Source organism: Lynx rufus, unplaced genomic scaffold (genome assembly GCF_022079265.1).
Source record: "Lynx rufus isolate CCGP_SWC_20201006 ecotype Redwood Valley unplaced genomic scaffold, mLynRuf1.p SCAF_4, whole genome shotgun sequence".
NCBI classification, from domain to species: Eukaryota; Metazoa; Chordata; class Mammalia; order Carnivora; family Felidae; genus Lynx; species Lynx rufus.
In genome coordinates this window covers 9,615,745-9,639,250 of record NW_025814856.1, presented here as the reverse complement: position 1 = coordinate 9,639,250, position 23,506 = coordinate 9,615,745, and the positions used below count along the sequence as shown (strand labels likewise).

At 47.3% G+C, this 23,506-nt stretch overlaps 1 protein-coding gene across 3 annotated transcripts in view; it reads right to left on the bottom strand.

The window, feature by feature from the left end:
• Window positions 1–17,197, bottom strand: part of LOC124522992 (adhesion G protein-coupled receptor E2-like) — a 29,282-nt gene extending 12,085 nt beyond the window's left edge. The window contains exons 1-15 of one of the 3 annotated variants that reach the window (XM_047094717.1): window positions 17,099–17,197; window positions 13,303–13,356; window positions 12,869–12,988; window positions 10,531–10,686; window positions 9,784–9,915; window positions 9,061–9,207; window positions 8,452–8,598; window positions 8,317–8,363; window positions 8,098–8,175; window positions 7,528–7,705; window positions 4,728–4,835; window positions 4,343–4,563; window positions 3,972–4,151; window positions 3,217–3,414; window positions 2,845–3,080 (exon numbers count right to left, since the gene is read on the bottom strand). In XM_047094717.1, coding sequence (XP_046950673.1) covers window positions 2,845–3,080; window positions 3,217–3,414; window positions 3,972–4,151; window positions 4,343–4,563; window positions 4,728–4,835; window positions 7,528–7,705; window positions 8,098–8,175; window positions 8,317–8,363; window positions 8,452–8,598; window positions 9,061–9,207; window positions 9,784–9,915; window positions 10,531–10,686; window positions 12,869–12,988; window positions 13,303–13,356; window positions 17,099–17,129 — 2,033 coding nt within the window. In that variant the 5' untranslated portion in view covers window positions 17,130–17,197. The remainder of the gene's footprint in view (window positions 1–2,844; window positions 3,081–3,216; window positions 3,415–3,971; window positions 4,152–4,342; window positions 4,564–4,727; window positions 4,836–7,527; window positions 7,706–8,097; window positions 8,176–8,316; window positions 8,364–8,451; window positions 8,599–9,060; window positions 9,208–9,783; window positions 9,916–10,530; window positions 10,687–12,868; window positions 12,989–13,302; window positions 13,357–17,098) is intronic. The other 2 variants (XM_047094718.1, XM_047094719.1) reach the window with 2 other exon arrangements.
• Between the last annotated feature and the right edge of the window lie 6,309 nt (window positions 17,198–23,506).

The window sequence follows — 23,506 nt, the reverse complement described above, 5'->3', positions numbered from 1 at the left end:
TTTTAAAACCGTGTCAATGGGCTTGTAAGGTACAAAGATATAATTTTTATGACAGCAATAATAAAAAGGAGGAGGAAAGGAATGTAGGGATATTAGGTTGCACAATGGTTTTTTAGATACAAAATCCTAAGCACAAACAACAAAAGAAAAATTAAGTGGACTTCATCGAAATTAAAAAACTTCTCTGCTTTAAACTTTTCACTTTGCAAGAAAGTGAAAAGACATGGAGAGGTAGAAAATATTTGCAAATCACAAATTGATGAGGCACTACCATCCGGAATATACTAAGAACTCAAAAACTCAGCAAGATGACAAATAACCGAATTTAAAAATGGACAAAAGGTGGGGCACCTGGGTGGCTCAGTCAGTTAAGCACCCGACTTCGGCTCAGGTCATGATCTCACAGTCCGTGAGTTCGAGCCCCGCGTCGGGCTCTGTGCTGACAGCTCAGAGCCTGGAGCCTGCTTGGGATTCTGTGTCTCCCTCTCTCTGACCCTCCCCCGTTCATGCTCTGTCTTTCTCTGTCTCAAAAATAAAAATAAACTTTAAAAAAAAATGTTTTTTTTTAAATGGACAAAAGGTTTGAGAAGGCGTTTCTCCAAGGAAGATATGCAAATGGTCAATAAACACGTGAAAAGCCACTCAGCATCACTAGTTATTGGGGAATTGAAAGTCTGAACCACAATGAAATAACACTTAAAACTCATGCAGAAGGCTAAAATTAAAAATGCAGAAAATAAGTGTTGATGAGGCAGAGTGTGGGGAATAAGCTTAGGAATCCCTGAGCTTGCACCTATGGGTTAACAAGGCATAAGGAAATAGAAAGCTAGAGGATGAATGCATCCAAGATTAGGTAAACAAGATTAGGTATTCAGGGTGGAAACGCCTCCCAACTTAGTACAATAGCAGAAAGCTGCTTTCCCAGAAAGGAAGGACCCAAATAGGTCAACAGGTAAACAGGTAAACAGGGCTATAGACCTCAGTAAGGCGAAGTTGCCCAGAATGGAGCTAATTAGCAAAAGAAACATGCCTCTTTGACCCTGAGGCAGCATGCTCTTTCTTTCTTGTGCCCTAGGCAAGTTTAGGTAAACAGATGTGGCATTTCATGTCTGCTGTAAACAACCATCTGCTTGGCTCCTGGACTTTGTGTTGTATTGATCCAAACCCCTACCACCGCATATCTTCAAAACCCCCTTTTCCTCACGCCCTTGAGTTAATGTTCACAGTTTCATTTCTTTGTGCACGTCCATCACGCCTGTAAGCCTTCTGATCCTAATAAAAACAGAGCAAGGACCCTTACTTGGGGCTCTTGTCTCCTCCCGGACATTAGCCTCTCTCGCATTGTAATCCTGCATCCACTCTCTTGCTGGACAAGCGAGAACTCCAGACCCAGGGTCTATGACAATGCAGAGCAATTAGAACCCTCACACATGGCTTGTGTGACTAGAAACTGGGGCAGACACTTGGAGAAACAGATGACAGTTTGTCAAAGTGCTAAACATAGATCTGCAATGTGATCCCGCAGTTCCACAAATGGATATATATCCAAAACAAAAGAAAACATATGTTGACACCAAAACTTACACATGTATATTTATAGCAGCATCACTCATACTGGCAAAAAATGGAAACAACCTGGGGTGCCTGAGTGGCTCAGTCGGCTAAGCTTCCGACTCTTGATCTCAGCTCAGGTCTTGATTTCAGGGACGTGAGTTCAAGCCCTGCTCTGGGCATGAAGCCTCCTTTTAAAAAAAAAAAAAAAGGAAACAATCCAAGAGCCTATCAAATGATAGATTGAAAAAATGCAGTATATCTGTATAGTGGAATATTATTTACAAAACACCAGCAGCAGCAGCAAGGAACCACAAGGAATGAAGTCATGATACTTGCTACAACATGGATGAGCCTTGAAAGCATCCTACGAAGTGAAAGAATCCAGTCACAACAGACCACAGGTATGATTTCACTTAAGTCAAATTTCCAGAAAAGGCAGATCCCTAGAGACAGAAGGTATATTAGTGGTGGCCCAGGGGGCTGGGGTAGAAGAGGGTAACAGGACTGAGGAGGGAATGTTATTGTGTGTGAGGTTTCTTCTAGGGGGTTGAAGGTGTTCCAGTCATGTCTGCATGTTCTAGTGATGCATACATAACTCTATGATCATTCTAAAAAACACTAATCTGTATACTCTCCAAGAGTCAATTTTAGGGTATGTGAAATATACTTCAAGAAAAATGTAAAAATGTGAAACCAAGCATTAACGGTGGAAATGTCAGAGTACAAACTCTTGAAGCTTGACTCGCTGGTTTGCATCCTAGTTCTGCCACTTATTAGCCATTCCCCTTGGGGCATTTAATGAGATTACGTGTGGCTCGGTTTACTCACCTGTAATATGGGACAAATGGCTCTGCCTACTTCATAGTTTTAGTGTGAGAATTCACCGAGTTAATGCATACAAAAATGGTTAGAAAAATTCATGGCATAAAGTAAGTACCTTGTATATCTTAACCGTGATATAATAATCTATTACTTGATTACATAAATCAGCTCTAGCTCCAAATTTTTAAAAAACTGGAACATCTTAAAGGATTTGGAGAAAGAAGTAGATTCTATTTTTTTAATGATGTCCTAAGCGCGTCTTTTGATTTCAGTCTCGCTATTCAAAGGACAGAACTTTAAAGACATTCTGCTTAACTTATAACTTCCCACCAGAAAGATGTTCTAAGGATGATTACTTAGCATGTCTTCTCTGTGTTCTGCTTGGGCATAATAAAAAATACTCCTCTGGTTCTGGTGGTGGCCATGATCCTGCTGGAGAAGATAGGGGCAGTGGGAATTGGCACTTACCTGGTGGGTGTTCCATAAAGGGAAGGTCTGGATGCAGCAGAAATGGCCACGATTAGAGCCGGGACTCCATAGCCCACAGGGAACATGAGTCTCTTCATGAACCTGCTCACACTGGAGTAGTTGACCACCGTCAGGTTGCGTGCCGTGAGGAAGAGGTGTAGACCGTCCAACAGCATCCAGGTGAAGGAGGCCAGGTAGAGATAGTGTAAGGTCCCCGCGATGATGGCGCACAGCAGCTGGGGGAGGAGGAAGGAGTCACCAGGAGGGACTGTCAGGGAGGAGGGTGGCCCCAGGACCCCTCCCATACCTTGCCAGCGGGGAGAACTCGTATATATATACAAGGCAGGGGGTCCTCTGGGACAGTGTCAGTACCTTGATCTTGGTCTGGTCGATGGCCGTGAGGAAGAGCAGGTGGGCCAGGAAGAGGCAGACCGAGAGCTGCAGGTGGAGCGAGGTGCTGGTGTTCTGGATGGCTTTGCACAGGAGGAAGGTGAGGGCTGCCAGGAGGAGGCACAGCAGAGAGAGGCCCAGCCCCATGTAGGTGATGACAGCCAGCACGGGATCCTCCTCCTGGGACCCAGCAAAAAGGACATCACAGTCACAGGTCCTATATCAGTTGACTTTAAGAGGAATTTCATCACCCTGGGTGGGCCTGGCCTAATCAGTGAGCTCTCAAAGCTCTAGGCTCTTCCTAGAGAAAAGGATTCAAAGTTTGAGGGCGTTTGAGGTGAGGGAGCTTCTCCTGCTGGCCTCTGGACAGAAATGCTGATACACTGTGTGGGGCCTAGAGAGAAGGAATGCAGGTAGCCCCTAGGAGCTAAGCAGGGTCCCCTGCTCGCAGCCGGAAAGAAAGTGGAACCCTAGTCCTACAACTGCAAGGAACGGAATTCTGCCAGCAACCAGGGAGCTCACAGGAGGACCCCAAGCCTCCGACGAGAATGCAGCTTTGGCTGACTCAACGGTCTCAACCTTGTAAGACCCAGAGCAGGCAACTCAGCTACACTACACCCGATTCTCGTCCCACAGAAGCCACAAGACATAAATTTATGTTTCTTTAAGCTCCTACATGTGGGGAAACATGTTCGAGAGCGATAGACGTGGAAACCAGCCTCTCTCAGGGATCTCACCTGCACGTGGCCGTGGGCCATGAGGACGGCAAAGCTGCTGAGGTGGGAGCACTGGCAGGTGGTGCTGGCATCTCCGGTGGCCGCCATCCTGCAACCCGTGGTGGACCAATGACCGCCTCCATCCTGACTGTGCTCCCAGAAGACACACAACACCTTCTGCGTTGGCCCGGGCGTCACCGACTGTAGGAAGAAAGTGTCGGTGGCAGCTGGAGACTCTTATCCAAAGCTGGTTTGCAAAGGGCTTTCCTAAGGGAAGGAGGCACCCACGGAGGAGGCCCCCAGGACACAAAGGGTGATCTCAACAGTGAGGCTGAGCCCCGGACCCAGACCAGTTCCTTGCCCAGCCACAGCCCCATTCCACCAGGACTCACGTGGTGGGAGAAGATGAAGGTGACGGGGGAGCCGAGGTTCTGGGTGTCCTTGTTGCTCACAAAGGCAGAGACGACATCTGAGAGCAGGACAGGGGAGACATCTCCCAGCAAGCCCTTGTGTTCACGCAGAACTGCCTGCTGCTTAGGGTCCAGGACCAGGGGCGCCTCGGCCAGTAACCTGGCCATCCCTGGAGTGGAGACGAGGCCCACCACCGAAGGACCTGCAGGACCAGGCCAATGTGGATACCTCGGGGTGCCCACCAGCGCCCCTTCTTCCTCAGATGGACCCTTTGTGGCCCCACTCTGCCCCCTACCTCCCCGTAAGCTTCAGGTCCCCGTGTGTCACGTCCTTGGGCGTCTTGTGACCTCCCATCTCGGCCGTTACCTGAGTCACTAGATTCATGCACCTCATCCAAGCTCAGCAGCATCTTTGCCTGGTTCAGACTCAAGGTGACATTTCTGTCTCCTTGTTCTTGCACCTTCAGGGACAGGTCTATGAGATGTCAGAGTTATTAAGGGAGGGTGGATAGTATTTGTGGCTGTAGAGGCTGTAATAATACTATCATTTACATGTGTGTTTACATACACACACACACACACACACACACACACACACACACACACACACTGAATTTATAAAGGATTGTAAGAAAATCTATGAGCAACTATACACCAACAAATTGGATAACCTAGATGAAATTAACAAATTCCTAGAGACACACAAACTACAAAAGTAACTGAAAAATAACTAAAGTCCAAACAGACCTATAACAGGCAAAAAGAACAAATCAGTAATCAAAAATTCCCCAAAATGAAATGCCTCAACCAGATGGCTTTACCGGTGAATTCTGCCAACCATTTAAGTAAGAATTAACAAGAATCCTTTATAAACTCATCCAAAAATGGAAGAGGAAGGAATACTACCTAAATAATGTTATGAAGCCACAATCACTCTGATTTAAAAAACAAACAAACAGATAAAGCCATTAAAGAAAACAATAGACCAATATTTCTTATGAACATAGATGTAAAAGAATCTTCAACAAAATATTAGGAATAAATTTACCCAAGGAGGTTCAAGACTTTTATCAGAGAAAAGTACAAAAATATTTTTTGAAATAAATGAAAGACCCTGAATAACTAGGAAAACATTCTATGTTAGTGGATTAAAAGGCTTAATATTGGGGCACCTTAGTGGCTCAGTCAGTTGAACATCTTGATATTAGCTCAGATGGTGATCTCACAGTTTGTGAGATTGAAACCCACATTGGTCTCTGTGCTGAGTTGTGGAACCTGCTTGTGATTCTCTCTCTCTTTCTCTGCCTTTCTCTCCCTTTCTCTCTCTCCCTCTCTCTCTGTCTCTCTCTGTCTCATTATCTCTCTCTTTCTCCCATTCTCTCCCTCTCAAAATAAATAAATATCTTTTAAAATAATAAAAAAATAAAAGGCATAATATTGTTAAGATGGCAATATTTCCCAAGAGATCTATAGATTCAATGCAACCCATACCAAAATTCCACCTTTTTTTTTTTCAGAAATGGAACAGTGCATCGTAACATTCATAGGACATTGCAAGGGGCCCTAATACCCAAAATAATCTTGAAAATGAAAAAAAAATTGGAGTACTTACACCTCCTGATTTCAAAACTTACTACTAATCTATAGTAATCAGAACAGTAGGGTACTAGCACAAAGATAGACATACAGACCTATAAAATAAAATTGAAAGTCCAGAAATAAACCCATACATCTGTGGTCAACTGATTTTCTTCAACAAGGGATGCCAAGACTATTCAATGGAAAAAGAAAAGTCTCTTCAGCAAATGGTGTTTGCACATCTGGATCTCCACTTGCAGTAGAAGGGACCCTACCTCACACAACACACAAAAATTAACTCAAAATGGGACAAAGACCTACATTTATGAGCTAAGACTAGAACCGTTAGAAGGAAACACAGGTGTAAATCTTCACAGCCTTGGATTTGGCAATGGAGTCTCAGATAAGACACCAGTGCACACGCAAAAAAAGAGAAAGTAGAGAAAATAGATTTCATCCGACAGAAGCATCTGTTCGTGAAAGTAAAAAGACAATCTGTGGAATGGGAGAAAAAATTAGCAAATCACATGTCTCATAGAGTCTACTGTTAGAACACATAAAAAACTCTCCCAACTCAACAACCAAAAGCCAAACAACCTGATTTAAAAATAGGCAAAGGACTTGCATAGATGTCTCCAAAAAAAAAAGTATATAAGCTCATATATATACATATATAAGTTCATATATATATATATATTATATACAAATATTCAACAATCATGTGAAAAGGTATTAAATATCATTAGTCACTTGGGAAATGCAAATCAAACCCACAACGAGATATTACCTGACATACACTGAAGTTGCTATCAGAAAACAAAATGTAAGCACCAAGTGTTGCTGAGAATATGGATATTGGAACCATTGCGTGTTACCAATGGGGATGTAAAATGGCACTGCCATTTTGGAAGACTAGTTTGGTCATTCCTCAAAAAATGGAACACAGAGTTACCATATCGCTGAGAAATTCCACCCCTACGTCTATATACATTGAGCCAAAAACAGTTATTCAAGCAAAAACTCATCCAGAAATATTCATAGTAACGCTATTCAAAATAGTCAAAAGGTGTCAACAACCCAAATGTCCAACAGTGAATGAATGGCTACACAAAAGGTGGTCAGTGAGTTCGAGCCCCACTGGGCTCTGTGCTGACAGCTCAGAGACTGGAGCCTGCTTCAGATTCTGTGTCTCCCTCTCTCTCTGCCCCTTCCCCGCTCAAGCTCTGTCTCTCTCGCTCCCAAAAGTAAATAAACCTTAAAAACTAAAATTAAGTAATAAAATGGTGATGAACTTAAATATCAAATAATACAAAATTTACATTCTGAAAAATTTAATAAATTGTCTTCTTTTGAAGATGTTTCCATTTTGTATCTTAAATTCTTCATTAGAATGATTTCCTCTGCTGATAATGTATATTACAATGAAAATGTATACGATTTACAGTTTTATTCGTTTCTTTTCAACCTTTTAATTGGTTTAGGGAGTGTAACACTGAGATACAAGCGTGGTCACTGGCTCCAGTGAGGCTGGGTTATAAACGAGGTGGGGAAGGGCAGGGCAGGAGCCCGGGGCAGACCCCAGTACTTGCCTGTGCCTGCAGATGCACTGAAGGTCAATGTCCCATTGGGCAGGGCCTGGCTTATGTTTCTCAGGACGTCCTCCAGGCCAGCGAGCAGGTTCGCGGCCACACGGCGCTGCTCTGAGCGGGGCAGCGCCTCCAGGTCTTGTGGGGTCTGCAACAACTCATCCACCCCCTCTATGAGGCCCTGGGGGGGGGGGGATGAGAGAATGGAGCCAGTGAGCCACGAAGACCCTGCCCACTCAGCCCCGGAGAACAGCCCCTAGAAACTGATTGGTAGATAAAGGTGGTACTGGGGCTGATTCCCTGGGTCTTGGCCCCTGGAATCCAGCGCTCATGGTCAACCCTGTTCACAAATGCCAAGAATGACATAAAGCCCAATGTCCAGAAACAGCGAGAAGAAAAGTCATTTGTGGGTGCAGGTGGGTGCCCAACAGTGTGAATACTGGCGTGTCTGCTCTCCCACCCTCCGTGGGAGGGGCGGGGTCTCAGAGAAGCTGTCATGGTGATGGGGTGGCCTCCTCCCAGGCCTCTATGGGATGCCCAGGTTCTCTTTCTTCTCCTGAGTTGTGCTCTTACCTGGATGGTGCCCTGAGCCAAGGCCGGCTTGAAGTCTCTGCGCAGAACTTGGACTTTTTTAAAGAAGTGGGAGAGTCTCTGGGAAGAGAGGAGAAGGGGCGGGTCAGAGAGCCTCGCGTATGTGTGTTGGGGTGGGGGGGGGAGCTTGGGGAAATTGGGGGAATTAGGCGGGTGGCACAGAGGGATTCCTGCCTCCTGGTCCCTGCTGGGGCCACCCACCTGGCTCTTGATTCCAGGGGGTTCAGTCCAGGCAGGGAAGGACATCTCTGCAGGCGATAAAACAGCCATTTATTAGGTGTGAGAGTGTCTGTGTGTGTGTTGGGATGGCGGCTGGGGTCAGGTCAGACCAGGTACCTTGACAGGTGGTGTTCATTTGCTTATTCTGGAATCCGGGTTTGAGCTCCCAGCCACGGCGGCAGCGGCACCTGTATGAGCCCACGGTGTTGACGCAGACGGTGGAGTTGTGGCACACAGGCGGCCGGAAGCTGCACTCGTCCACATCTGGGGACACAAAGAGGGGACTCGGGCCCTTCTCCTTCTGTGTCCCGCCCCCTTTCCCCATATTAGTACCTCCCACCTTGGCTGGAGGTGACGTCCCCTGCCGACCCCACATCCTGGTGATGCAGGAGTTATGGGAAGTGTGGGGAGGCCTGACACATAGCACGTGAGCCCTGTACAGATGTGCAGGTTGTGAACTATTGAAACACCTTTGTCCCAGTTGGTAATTAGCTGCCGCCTGGGGTCTCCAAGGAGCCTGCTCCTCAGTACCCCGGCTCCTTCCCCAGGATCCCCGCCCCCCCCACCCCCAGATCTTTTCCCATCGAGCCTCAAGAGAATTAAGGCTTGGCACAGCAGGGCACCGCCAGCATTCATTCTGCTTGGGTGGTGTGGGTGCCACTGAATACGCATGCAATCAGCTGTTCTGAGTGTGGGTCTCCAGGACGTGGCATCTGAGCTCTGGACCTTCACAGACGGTGTTGTTTGGGCCATTGGGGGACCCAGGAATGGGCTTCCAGCCAGGGAGGCAGCGGCACTCATAGCTCCCAATGTTGTTGAGGCAGTGGGTGGTGTTGTGGCACGGGTTTTGCCCCGAGGTACATTCATTCACATCTGAGGACAAAACCAGAGGTCAGGGTCCCCTCCACTGGCTGCACCCACCTCTCGCTGCCCGGCATCAGGGACCCTGCTGTTATTGCACGTGCTGCCCCCTGGTGACCTTCAACCTCAATCTCAGTGCACCTTATGATGGCCTCCCTGCAAGATGGGCGTGGCAGGGACCATGGTCCCCGGTTTACAGGCTGTGAAACCAGGGGGGAAACTGAGTCATGGGGACCGGACTTTCTTTCCAAGGACTCTCAGCTACTCCCTCCCCAGCTCTGGCCCAGGCTCCCTTTCCAGGAACTGGAAGCGACACCCTCCCCCTGCTCCCAAGAGGCAGGTGAGGAAGGGGCGAGACCAGGGGATGCTCACAGAGGCGGGGGGCTCCACAAGGGAACCCCAGGCCCGGAAGGCCCTGCTACCTCCCCGCTCTGTGGTGGGCCTTCTGGGGAGGCAGATCCTTGGGCAGAGCAAAGCCCTAGTGTTTCAGGAACCCAAGGCTCTTCTCCCTGCTCCGTGGGCTGCGGGGTCCACCTTGGCCCCGCCCCAGCTCCGGCGCAGCCTCATAGCGTCTTCCGGGGCCTCTACCTGAGCACACGTTTGGGTCGCTCAGGTTGAGCTCCAAGCCGGGTGGGCACCTGCAGGTGTAGTTGCCCTGGGTGTTGATGCAGATGCTGCGGCCTTTACAGAGTCTGGGTTTCCGCTGACATTTGTCTACGCCTGCAGGGGGAAGGAGAGGGTGTTGGAGGCCTGCCTGCAGCTGTTTCCTGGGATAGAAGTATCTGGAAGGCCCCACCGTCTCCTCCTCAGCGAGCGGGGGTGCCTTTTCTAATTCACATGGAGGCGTCCTAGGGGCGAAGCATGGTGGCCCAGATGTTTGTCCATATGTTGAAATTCTTGGGGAGAATCAGGCTGAGCCTTGCACGGGAAAACAGATGGAGGCTGAGCGGACAAAAACCCAAGCCAGGAAGCCAGAAGGTGTCTTCTCCAGGCAGGGCTGCTGGCCAGGGCCAGGGCCAGCTGGGGAAGATGGGCTCCTCCCTCCTCAAACCTCCCTCCCCCATGTTTCTCATGACCCGGGGGTCTGGGAGGGCTCCCAGTGTGGCCAAGCGCATGTGGGCTCCAGCGGGGGAAGGACTCTTCACGGCAGCCTTTGATGACGGTGAAGAAGGTGGATATTGTGTTGGAACACACATGCTGTGAGTGTGTGATGTACCTTGAGCCCTGGAGTTTGGAAAGGCATAGGAGACCAGGTAGGACGTTCTGTGGAGAAAGTGAGACCAGTGACCCCAAACCTCGTAGACGGGGAGACGGAAGGTGTGGGGTGGTTCTTGCCTTGACACGTGTTCTCACTCTCATTCCTGAACGCTTTTGCCCCAGAAGCAAGCAGGTATCCGGGCCTGCATTCGCAGTAGAAGCTCCCCTCTGTGTTCTGGCAGTCTGCAAATTTTCCACAGGACACTGCCAAGGGTGGCCCACACTCATCGATGTCTGGAACACAAGAGAACAAAGGGTCACCAGCCAAAAGAGTGAGTTCCCACAGGGCAGAGGCCCTGGCCTCCAGCCCTCCTCTGCCGTGGGGGCCCAGAGAGAACTCAGTTCACAGTTCGTTGGACCGAGCTGGAGCCAGCCGCTCTAGAAAGCCTGCCGACTGATCTGCTCACCTCTGCTCTCCGGCTGGGCCTGACGGCACCTAGATCCATACACTCTGCTGTGTCGTGACGGGGGCTAGAAGGAGGTCTGCATCCCCCTCTGCGGGCCTTGTGGGCCAGATGGAGGCCCTGACTTGGGCTCCAGACCCTCCCCTCTGAGACCGTTTGCACCATCGGGAGGCTGGGGGTGGGCTCCAGTCAGAGGGACGGTGGCACTGGAGGCCACTCTCAATGCTGACAGTGGGGGGAGTCGTGGCTGGGTGACACTCACCACTCACACCTGAGGCTAAAAGCCCCCGCCCGTTGACAGCTTTCACCTCCCATTACTCACAGTGGCCCAAGTACACCTCACAGGGCCCATCCCCCACTCCCCCCCCCTCTGGTGTCAGGCGTTTTCAAGATGCCCCAGGGTGTCTCTGGAAGAGTCTTACTACGTCAACCCTGGAGGAAGTGACCCTTATCAGAGCCTACTGCAGATATGAAATGAGGAAGCACCAAGAAGTTGCTCACAGCTGAGTTATTGCAAGGTGGGTTCCTGGCCTCCTAGCTCTTCCTGTTCTCTAAATGTGAGGGGAAAGATGGCCACGACCCTGGCCCCTCGGAGCAGCTCGGGGACCCACAGAGCAAGGCTGGACACCGTCAGCTATCGACGACCTCAACAACTTGATCAGGTGAATCAAAGGCCAGGGACAGACGTTGGGTCCCGGACACTCCCATCGGGGGACCAGAGACTTTCAGAGCCTGCAAGGGCTCACGACCTCGTGCTGAGTGGGGGTCTGGCAGGCAGCTGGTCTCCCCCAGACCAGAGTCTCCTACCCGAACTCGAGGACTTCCTCCTAGGGCCCCGGGCCCAGGCTGTGGGCGTCAGCCCCAGGACGGGACAGCAGGCGGCAAGAGGCACGGCCCCGTCTGGGCCATGGGACCGCCCTCCTGTCTTCTCAGATGGGGGCGATGGCTGGACACCCGTCTCCGGGGTCGTGGGATGGGGTGGGGTCCAGCGGGGCATGGGTGGTAATGAGGCGCGCGGGAGGGGAAGACACGACGAGGAGAAACTCTCAACCGGCAAACGTGCTCCCAGAAGGGAGCGGGGGTCCAGCCACAGCAGCCGCAGGCCCCCTGGTCGCGCTCTCCCGGGCCGGAGTCTCCGTGCGACGCGCGCACAGACGTACAGGGGGTCCGCGAGGGGCGCCTCTCAGGGCATCGGGAGAGGGCGGCTGGGCAGGAGTCCTACCACCTTTTTTTTCCGTGATGAAATTCACTTTCCCCCAAATATTAAATGACACACGGACGTTTGGAAGACAAAGAAAATGTAAAACAACGAAAATCAAGAGAATCGCCCATAAGTTCACTACACGGACTACTGGGAAATTTTAGAGTTTTTTCTTTCTTTTATCTTTTCAAACATGCTAGGAATATTTTCCTTCGTTTTTAAAAAATATGCATCTAAGTCTATTTCGGTACATGAGGAGTATTTCTCAGTGTAAAATGGGGATAATTTCCTTTTTCTTCATTTTTATCGTAACACTCACATAATATTACTAATTGTGGGACTTTGAGACAAGTTCCTCAATCTCCCTAAGCCCAAATTTGATCATTTAAAAAACCAAGTAGCTCTGCTTCCTCATGGGTCTGCTGTGAACAGTGAGACCCCTCCATGACCTTGAGGGGTCGGGAGTTCCTGGTGAGCTCACGCCAGGAGGAGAGCCTGGGCTTTCAAGTCCTGTGTTTCTTTCCTCCCGTTGCTTCCATTCTTTCTCCCCTTTCCTTGTGCAATGAGCACGATCATAGTAATAACAGCAGTAGCCACGATAAGAGCTTGTGTTGGACAGTCCGCTCCATACTCTTTATCGGTTCTCCACACGGGCAGATTTTAAATCTCACTCCATCCGTGTGGGGTGGGTACAACGATGATCCCCAATTTACAGACAAGCAAACTGAGGCATAGAGAGGAGAACATCTTCCCCCTACCACCTCCCCCAACATCTCCATGCGCCCACCACCACCCCCCCAGGCCCCTGTACCATCACAATTCTCCAAGCGGTTGGTGAAGACGTCCCCGGATAAAGAAGTGAACCCTGGAGAGCAGCGACAGGCCGTGGCGTTGACACATCTGGAGTTCAGAGGGCACCACCGTGCACAGTCTGTGGGTGCAAAGGGTGAGAGGACAGAGACCACAGTCAGAATCTTCAAGGAATGGAGGGAGCCAGCCGCCAGCTGGGGGTGAGGAGCAGAGGAAGAGAGGCGGAGGAGCAAGAGGGATGGCTGCCATTGGAAGAAGAAAACACAGAAAACTCTGGACATTTGTGGAGGTAGAAACGGTTTCTCTTATCTCCAGAAGACCAGAGCCTCACTTGAAGAATATGCCGCGCTTTGCCTGCTTGTCAGTGAGGGGACCCAGACCCCAGCATGCACTCCCCCGTGTATGTTACCCATGGGGCTGGCTGGGCAGACTCACCACTAGTCTTCTGGGCAGCAGCTCCCAGTGGCAACAGCAGCTGTGTCAAGAGTCCTGGGGCAGAAAAAACAGAGATGCAGTTTCAACCCTTGTCCACGTGGTCATTGTTCCCGGGAGGTGGTTCTGATGCTACAGTCCATGGCTCTCCCAAGGCTCTTGTAACTTACGAAGTTTTGAAGACCAGTCCTTTTCCTTCCATCTCCCTGGACTCCCCGAGGAGTCCGTCACTAACAGACATAGACCTTGTGGAGCCTCAGTGCTATAGGTAAGGGGACAGAATATACACAGGTGACGTCAGGGACACAAGGTAGAAATTCCAACCTTTCCCGGTGGAGGGAGTGAATCTTGAAGCACAAAGTCCTCAGATTGGCCAGGTTCTTAGTTCTCTGGCAATGGCAGAAATCTACCCTGAGGATTTCTCTCCCAGGGTCACTGTCCCCTCTTTGACATACATGTTTTGGGGCACACGAGAAGAACGTGGGTTTGGGCGTCAGACAGCCCCAAGTCTGAGCCCTAGCTCACAGCAGTATCAGCAGGGCAGGGAGCCCTGGAGTCAAGAGAGGGGGGCAGCTGATGACAGGTGAGGAGTGACAACTAAGGGCACCGTCAGGTAGAACCACCGTCTCCTGGTTAAGAGGCCTCTCCAGGTGCAGTACCAGGAGCGATGGGTCACTGGACAGGCTTTGTGGTATGAAAATGGCTGCAGGTGCAAAGGAATCTACCCTACAGGCAATCACTGGGTCACCTGTTAGAGTCTGTCCTTCCATTCACGGGAGGCATGATGCTGCTATGATGGTGTTTTGTTTTGTTTTTAATGAGATTAACAGTGAAATCAGTAGACTCTGATTAAAGCAGATTACTCTCTTGGCAAAGAAGAAGTCAAACTTTCACTTTTCGCAGATGACATGATACTCTACATGGAAAACTCGAAAGATTCCACCAAAAAAAACTGCTAGAGCTGATACAGGAATTCCGCAAAGTCGTGGGACATAAAATCAATGTACGGAAATCGGTTGCATTCCTATACACCAATAATGAAGCAACAGAAAGGGAAATCAAGGAATCAATCCCATTTACAACTGCACCAAGAACCATAAAATACCTAGGAATAAACCTAGCCAGAAAGGTAAAAGATCTGTATGCTGGATACTTATGAAAGAAATTGAAGACACAAAGAAATGGAAAAACATTCCATGCTCATGGGTTGGAAGAACAAATATTGTTAAAATGTCAATATTACCCAAAACAATCTACACATTCAATGCAATCCCAATCAAAATTGCACCAGCATTCTTCTCAGAGCTAGAACAAACAACCCTAAAATTTGTATGGGACCACAAAAGACCCCAAAGAGCCAAAGTAATGTTGAAAAAAGAAAACCAAAGCGGGAGGCATCACAATCCAGGACTTTAGCCTGTAGTACAAAGCTGTAATCATCAAGACAGTATGGTCCTGGCACAAAAACAGACACATAGACCAATGGAATTGAATAGAGAACCCAGAACTGAACCCACAAATGTATGGCCAACTAATCTTTGACAATGCAGGAAAGAGTATCCAATGGAAAAAAGACAGTCTCTTCAGCAAGTGGTGCTGGGAAAACCGGACAGCGACATGCAGAAAAATGAACCTGGACCACTTTCTCACACCAGACACAAAAATAAACTCAAAATGGATGAAAGACCTAAATGTGAGACTGAAAACCATCAAAACCCTAGAGGAGAAAACAGGCAACAACCTCTTGGACCTCAGCCACAGCAACTTCTTACTCAACACGTCTCAGAAGGAAAGGGAAATAAAAGAAAAAATGAACTATTGGGACTTCATCGAGATAAAAAAAAAAAAAAGCTTCACCACAATGAAGAAACAATCAGCAAAACTAAAAGGCAACCAACAAAATGGGAGAAGATATTTGCAAATGACATATTGGATAAAGGGTTAGTATCTAAAATCTATAAAGAACTTACCAAGTTCAACACCCTAAAAGCAAATAACCCAGTGAAGAAATAGGCAGAAGACATAAAAACACACTCTTCCAAAGAAGACATCCAGATGGCCAATTGACACACAAAAAAATGCTCAACGTCACCCCTCATCAGGGAAATACAAATCAAAACCACACTGAGATACCACCTCACATGGGTTGGAGTTGCTAAAATTAACAATTCAGGCAACAACAAGTGTTGGTGAGGATGTGGAGAAACGGGAACCCCCTTGCACTGTTGGTGGGAATGCAAACTGGTGCAGCCACTCTGAAAAACAGTGTGGAGGTTCCTCAAAAAATTAAAAATAGAATCACCCTACAACCCAGCAATAGCACTGCTAGGAATTTATCCAAAGGATACAGAAGTGCTGATTCATAGGAGCACATGTACTCAATGTTTATAGCAGCACTTTCAACAATAGCCAAACTATGGCAAGAGCCTAAATGTCCATCAACTGGTGAATGGATAAAGAAGTTGTGGTTTATATATATGATGGAATACTACATGGCAATGAGAAAGAATGAAATCCTGCCATTTGCAGCAACGTGGATGGAACTGGAGGGTATTATGCTGAATGAAATCAGTCAGAGAAAGACAGATATCATGTTTTCATTCATGTGGATCTTGAGAAACTTAAGAGGGAGAAGGGAAGGGGAAAAATAGTTACAAACAAAGAGGGAGGCAAACATAAGAGACTCCTAAATACAGAGAACAAACTGAGGGTTGATGCGGGGAGGGAGGGAAGGAAAATGGGTGATGGGCATTGAGGAGGGCACTTGGGATGAGCACTGGGTGTTGTATGTAAGCGATGAATCATGGGAATCTACTCCTGAAGGCAAGAGCACACTGTATACCCTGTATGTTAGCTAACTTGACAATAAATTATATTTAAAAATAAAATAAAATAAAAATAAAGCAGATTACTCTTCATAATCTGGGTGGGCCTCATCGGTTGAAGACCTTATGAGAAAAAAAGGCTGACCACCCCCCACCAGGAAGAGCGAATTCTTTTTCCAGACTGACTTTGGACTTGAGATATAACATCAACATCTCTGGAAACATCCCTAGGTTTCCCACCGCCCTACAGATTTTGGACTTTCCAACCTCAAAAATCTCATAAACTAATTTCTTTTATTTTTTAATTATTTTTTAACGTTTATATATTTTTGAGACAGAGAGAGACAGAGCATGAACGGGGGAGGGTCAGAGAGAGAGGGAGACCCAGAACCCGAAGCAGGCTCCAGGCTCCGAGCTGTCAGCCCAGAGCCCGACACGGGGCTCGAACTCACAGACTGTGAGATCATGACCTGAGCCGAAGTCGGACACTCAACCGACTGAGCCACCCAGGCACCCCTAAACTAATTTCTTAAACTGACACATTCTCTCTCATCTCTCTCTCTCTCTCTCTCTCTCTCTCTCTCTCTCTCTATATATATATATATATATATATACACGCATACATATACATCTCTATCATATATGTACATATGCTTGTATACACATACGGAAACTACTGTTTCTGTTTCTCTAGAGAACCTGGTGTAATACAGGCTGTAAAATGAGAAAGCTCTGATAAGTCCCCCAGTCTGCCCTAGAAATAAGTTTCACCAAATTTCTTCTTTGAGACATTAATATAATTGAGCTAGTACCATTCTTAAAATTTCTTCCCCACTCTCCCCTACAAAGATAGTGCAAAAATCAGAAACAGAGCAAAACCCAGGAATAAAGCAAGGAACAGAGAAAATTCTCGGCCTGGATAGAGTTCTCTGACAGCTTTCGTGGCCTGTCCCCACTGTTATAATTCTACCTACCCGGCAGCAAACTTAGATGCCCGTTTCTCATGGTAAAGATACCAGCAAGCCCAACCACGGAGGATGCTGCCCAGTCTTGGGGTATGTGTGTGTGTGTGTGGGTGGGTGTGTGTGTGTGTGTGTGTGCGCTAAAAAGACTTCCTGTTTTAAGTCTGACTTCAGATAGAAACTCATCATTGGATGAACTTAGATGAAACAGCAATCTGCTGTTTCCCACACCCCGCCCCTCATATTTCCCTGTGATGACCATCTCTGAAACTCACACTTCCATTTTTAAGTATTTGCTTAGCATTTCCAGTATTTGGGCTGAAAGCCTCTTTGACAGTTTTTATATCTTTTTGATCTAGGAAGACCTCCCAATTATGGAGAATCATTCTCCCGGCTTTTTTGGCCCCTCTGAGGACTGTGGTTGAGAGTGAACAGACTTTTTAATCTATTTATTATCTACTTGTGTACTTCTTTATTTTTAAGTTCTTATTCTGAAACAAATGTAGATTGACGGGAAGTTTCAAAATTAATATAGAGAGGTCCTTCACCCGGTTTCCTGCCAAAGATACATTTTTATGTATTTAAGTATTTTTATGTGTTTAACAATCATCAAATATCTAAACCAAAAAATTGCATCAGTACAATGTGCATGTATAGTTCTGTGACACTGTGTTACGCAGACAGGTTCCTGTAACTATCACTACAATAAAGATACATAAATATCCCATCACCCTCATATGACCCCAACATCCCTAATCCCTGTCTGGTCTAGAACTAAGGTGTTTTTATTCTTCAGCAACACTCAACGCAGCCTTAGACTCCTATGTATTGGTGAAGGAAAATATTCCTGATAGGTTTTAAAAGATGAGAAAAACGTCCCCAGATGTTACATTTCCTTTGTTTTCTACCTGGCCATGCGTATTATTAGTCTGCTAGCCCTGCCGTAATAACATAGTATCAGCTGGGCGGTTTAAACCACAGAAATCTATTTTCTCAGTTCTGGAGGCTGGATTCCAAGCTGAAGGTGCCGGGAGGGTTGTTTTCTAGTGAGAGCTCTCTCTTGGCTTGTAAACGGCCACCTGCCCCTTGTGTCCACATAGGACCTTTCTTTGTGTGTGGAGATAGAGAGGGGAGGGGAGGAAGGGAGGGAGAGAGATCCCTGGTGTCTTCTAGTTCCAAAGCTGGAACACTTCTCTCTCTGCGTCTCTTGGCCACGATGCCAGCCCTGCCTTGTTCCCCTTCACTTTTCTTTCAGCCTGTATTCCCTTCACAAAGGGCTTCTGTGCTGCTCTCAGGTCTGAGAGCTCCAGATGCCCCACAGTCTTGGATGCGCCCCTCCAGTGTCTTCAGGCCTCTGGACCTTAACAACCCATCGTGGGATTCCCGAAGGCCTCCCCTGATGGAAATAGGAGTCAGGATAACGGCAACAAGCGGAGGGCACCTCCAGCCACGACACCGTGGGGGCGGAGACGGTGGTCAGAAGCCCCAGGGAATGGACGACGCCTGCTGCCAGCTGGGGACCAGAGAGTAGAGGAGGGGAGGGTTGGCTGCTGTTGGAGGAGGGAGATTCTAGGCAGTTGAGGAGGAGGAAACAGTTTCTCTTATGTCCAGAGGAAGTCCGTTTCTGAGGCTCATTCACAGAATAAGCCCCGTCTCCCCGGCCCCCCCTTGTCAGTGAAGGAACCCAGTCCCCCAGGGGCTGGCATGCACTCCATCACTGATGGGGCTAGCTGTGCAGGTGCACCTCCAGGGTTCAGGGCTGCGCCCTCAAAGGCAACAGCAGCAGCACTGTGGTAGGATCCTCTCCCTAAGGAGAGGGGAAAAAAAAAAAAGGGAGAGAAAAGAAAAAACAAAACTTCAAGGTACCTGGCTATGCACCTGCGTGACAACATTCCTCATGACCTTGTAAACTGAGACTACCTAATCAGACTACATGTTTGTGTATGTTACCATATATGGGAGACAAGGAAGTAAAAGATACATTTAAAACTATGCCACATGGCGTTCGGGGCTCAGTTCTTTGGGTACGAATGCAACAGAGCAGTGCCGGCAGGAATGAAGTCGCTTCCTGGAAAGAAAAGCCTCAGTGTCACGACTCTCTGTGCGAGATTCCCGCTACATTACCTGGGGAGGGTCCTCCGGGATTCGGAGACGGTGTATTTCCACCCTCTTTTCCACCGGGGATACGAACCTCGAACCTCGAGCCTCAGGGCGCTGGGAGAGGGGCCTCGCCTGGTAACAGCAGACCACTTGATCCGCAGGAGACTAGCCCTCCGGTGCACCAACGGAACCCATGAGGCCCAGGAGCCAACTCAGGGAGCACGGCCCAACAGACTGGTAAGAACCTGGGTTCGTTTGGGCACACCAGCCCCTAAGAAGCAGAAGGGGAGCCCGATCACCTCCCAGAGTTGCCCTAGAAGTTCCACAAGGGACAGGGAACAAAGCTGCAACTCTAAGGCGCTGGGCGGCAGGTTGGAGTCTGGTTAGTCTCCCTCAGAACAGGGACTTTAAGAAATATTCCCAAGCAGCTGCCGAAATTCCTTTTGTTTCGGGGAAATTCCCTGTCCTCTCTGGACCGACATGAACTGCCTAATTCCACTGGTGGAGAACAAAACAAAAGAAATCTGGAGTCTGCCCCTCTGTCTGAGCCGACAAGATTTAAAACTGGGAATTCTCTTTCTCTGCCTTCTGCTGGCACCTCTCCTCTTCTGCCTTCCCTTCCCCCCCTCCTCCTTTTCTGTACCCCCAGGGTGGGGAGGGGGGCAGCCTGCATAACTGGCTCCTCAATGCCTCAGGCACAATCAGCCTCTACTCCCCCCGCCCCCATGTCAAGGAGCAAAGACCACCGAAGTCAGATTTCCCCAATGTCCTAGGTAAAAATTCACCATGGGGAACCAATTGTCTTACGAGGACCCAAGTAAAACGTATTCAGTGTTTAAGCGAATTTGTTGGTTTGAGAGAGACAATGTTCATCAGCATTAAAAAAAAAACAAAAACAAAAACAAAAACAAAAAAACCCCACTTTTATTCTACCTAGATTTGCTGAAGGTCAAATAAGCTCATGCTATCTCTGTTCCAATTTGTTAACAAAAGGGTGATTTAAAGTAATGGTTAACTTTGTCTGTCTCATAGTTTTCATGGGTAATTGTTAAAACAGCTTTGAAAGTCTCTGGTATGGCACAAAAACAGACACACAGACCAATGGAATAGAATAGAAACCCCAGAACTAGACCCACAAACGTATGGCCAACTCATCTTTGACAAAGCAGGAAAGAACATCCAATGGAAAAAAGACAGCCTCTTTAACAAATGGTGCTGGGAGAACTGGACAGCAACATGCAGAAGGTTGAAACTAGACCACTTTCTCACACCATTTACAAAAATAAACTCAAAATGGATAAAGGACCTAAATGTGAGACAGGAAACCATCAGAACCTTAGAGGAGAAAGCAGGAAAAGACCTCTCTGACCTCAGCAGTAGCAATCTCTTACTCGACACATCCCCAAAGGCAAGGGAATTAAAAGCAAAAGTGAATTACTGGGACCTTATGAAGATAAAAAGCTTCTGCACAGCAAAGGAAACAACCAACAAAACTAAAAGGCAACCAACGGAATGGGAAAAGATATTTGCAAACGACATATCGGACAAAGGGCTAGTATCTAAAATCTATAAAGAGCTCACCAAACTCCACACCCGAAAAACAAATAACCCAGTGAAGAAATGGGCAGAAAACATGAATAGACACTTCTCTAAAGAAGACATCCAGATGGCCAACAGGCACATGAAAAGATGTTCAGCGTCGCTCCTTATCAGGGAAATACAAATCAAAACCACACTCAGGTATCACCTCACGCCAGTCAGAGTGGCCAAAATGAACAAATCAGGAGACTATAGATGCTGGAGAGGATGTGGAGAAACGGGAACCCTCTTGCACTGTTGGTGGGAATGCAAATTGGTGCAGCTGCTCTGGAAAGCAGTGTGGAGGTTCCTCAGAAAATTAAAAATAGACCTACCCTATGACCCAGCAATAGCACTGCTAGGAATTTACCCAAGGGATACAGGAGTACTGATGCATAGGGGCACTTGTACCCCAATGTTCATAGCAGCACTCTCAACAATAGCCAAATTATGGAAAGAGCCTAAATGTCCATCAACTGATGAATGGATAAAGAAATTGTTGTTTATACACACAATGGAATACTACGTGGCAATGAGAAAAAATGAAATATGGCCTTTTGTAGCAACGTGGATGGAACTGGAGAGTGTGATGCTAAGTGAAATAAGCCATACAGAGAAAGACAGATACCATATGGTTTCACTCTTATGTGGATCCTGAGAAACTTAACAGGAACCCATGGGGGAGGGGAAGGAAAAAAAAAAGAGGTTAGAGTGGGAGAGAGCCAAAGCATAAGAGACTGTTAAAAACTGAGAACAAACTGAGGGTTGATGGGGGGTGGGAGGGAGGGGCGGGTGGGTGATGGGTATTGAGGAGGGCACCTTTTGGGATGAGCACTGGGTGTTGTATGGAAACCAATTTGTCAATAAATTTCATATATATATTAAAAAAAAATAAAAAAAATAAAAGCACGTTTTAAAAAAAATAAAATAAAATAAAAAAGAAAGGGAATGATGGAGGAAAAAAAATAAATTCCTGCTAAATATGAAGAAAAAAAAAAAAGAAAGTCTCTGGTAAACTAAAACGTGAAAGATTTTGCTTGCATAATAAATCGGGATTAAATTCATCGGAAATCTAACGAGGCAAGAGGCGAAAGCACTGATGATGGATGTAGGTCTGTGCTTTTTGACGTGTCAGAGAAAAACCAAGGATATTCGGATCTGTTGAAAAACATGCTTTGTGCTTAATTGATTCATAAGTTTGCCGTCTGAACAAATTCTAATGTAACGGTTCACAATTGGTTACCACTTAGTTTTCACTGGAGACTAAAGTTTCTAAGAGTTAAACGTCTGCCAGATGTAATTAAAACTAATGAAAATAACAAAAGCAACTCTGTATATAGATAAGCAGGAGATACGAAAGAAAGATACAAGAAATGGAAATACATTTTTGTTGAAGGTAATAAAAAAAAAAGTAATTTTGTCCTAAATGAGACTGGTTATTTGGAGAAAAATGGCTTGGGACAAAATATAAATGCAAAGAAAAGTTGTAGAAGGTTCGCGAAGGAAAGTCTTTAAAAAGAAATTTTATGTGTGGTCAGGACGGACTAAGATTAAAATAAACGGATTTTTTTTTTTAAATTTTTTTTTTCCAACGTTTATTTATTTTTGGGACAGAGAGAGACAGAGCATGAACGGGGGAGGGGCAGAGAGAGAGGGAGACACAGAATCGGAAACAGGCTCCAGGCTCTGAGCCATCAGCCCAGAGCCTGACACGGGGCTCGAACTCCCGGACCGCGAGATCGTGACCTGGCTGAAGTCGGACGCTTAACCGACTGCGCCACCCAGGCGCCCCTAAAATAAACGGATTTTGAAAGTACTCAGGGTTAAGATTAAACTTCCTCCTCCTTTGATCCAAAGGCTGAGAAAATGATAGCGACACCCTTGGTGCCAGCCTCCAAATCCTCCACATTTGTGTTGTTCCTGTTCAGCAGAGGACTGGATGCCTCTGCCATATGAGGGATGGGTGATATATAAAGGGCTTTCACTAAGATACATGGGAGCTGTTTTACCAAACTTAGCCCATGGTATGCCAAAAATGGATGTCCACACAGCTGAAACATATTTATGTGGGCTTTGTTGAGAAAGGGCAGGGGAATAGACCTTGACTTTGGCCCTTTAACCCCCGCCCTCAACAGCCAGTGATCAATATGTAAGTTACTGTTGGGCCAAAATGAAATTAGTGCGTCCTACGACAACCAGGAAAGTCTTGCTTGGTCACAGTCCATACCCAAAGGTCCTACAGGCAGGAAACGAAAGGGTGAGAAAGAACAGGAAAGACCAGGCCAGCTCTTGGAGGTAGAGTCAAGCCTGGGTAAGAATGACTACTCCCAGCACCTTGCAAGACTAACAGGGCTTTGGGCTGCCAGTTACAGGGCCAGCCAAAACGCGGGGCCAGGAGATGAGGTTTCTCCTGGCCAGCTATAGGAAATTGAGACAAGGGACAACTTTCCGCCTTTTTCCTATAGATGGGTAATTCCCCAACCAAGGCCCTTTGGAATGCATTATGGTTCATTTTCTTTTGCCCAAAGGCTTGGCCCCAATACCAATTGGAAGAGGGAACCTGGCCTCAGTCAACGCCAGAGAGAAATATCAATGACAGTACTATCCTACAATTGGACATGTTTTGCAAATGTGAAGGGAAATGGGGAGAATTCCCCTATGTTCATTGTTCCTGGGCCTTAAGGAAAAAAATCGAGATATATGTTAAGCAACGTAAGGTGGATCGTCATTTAATGGCAACCC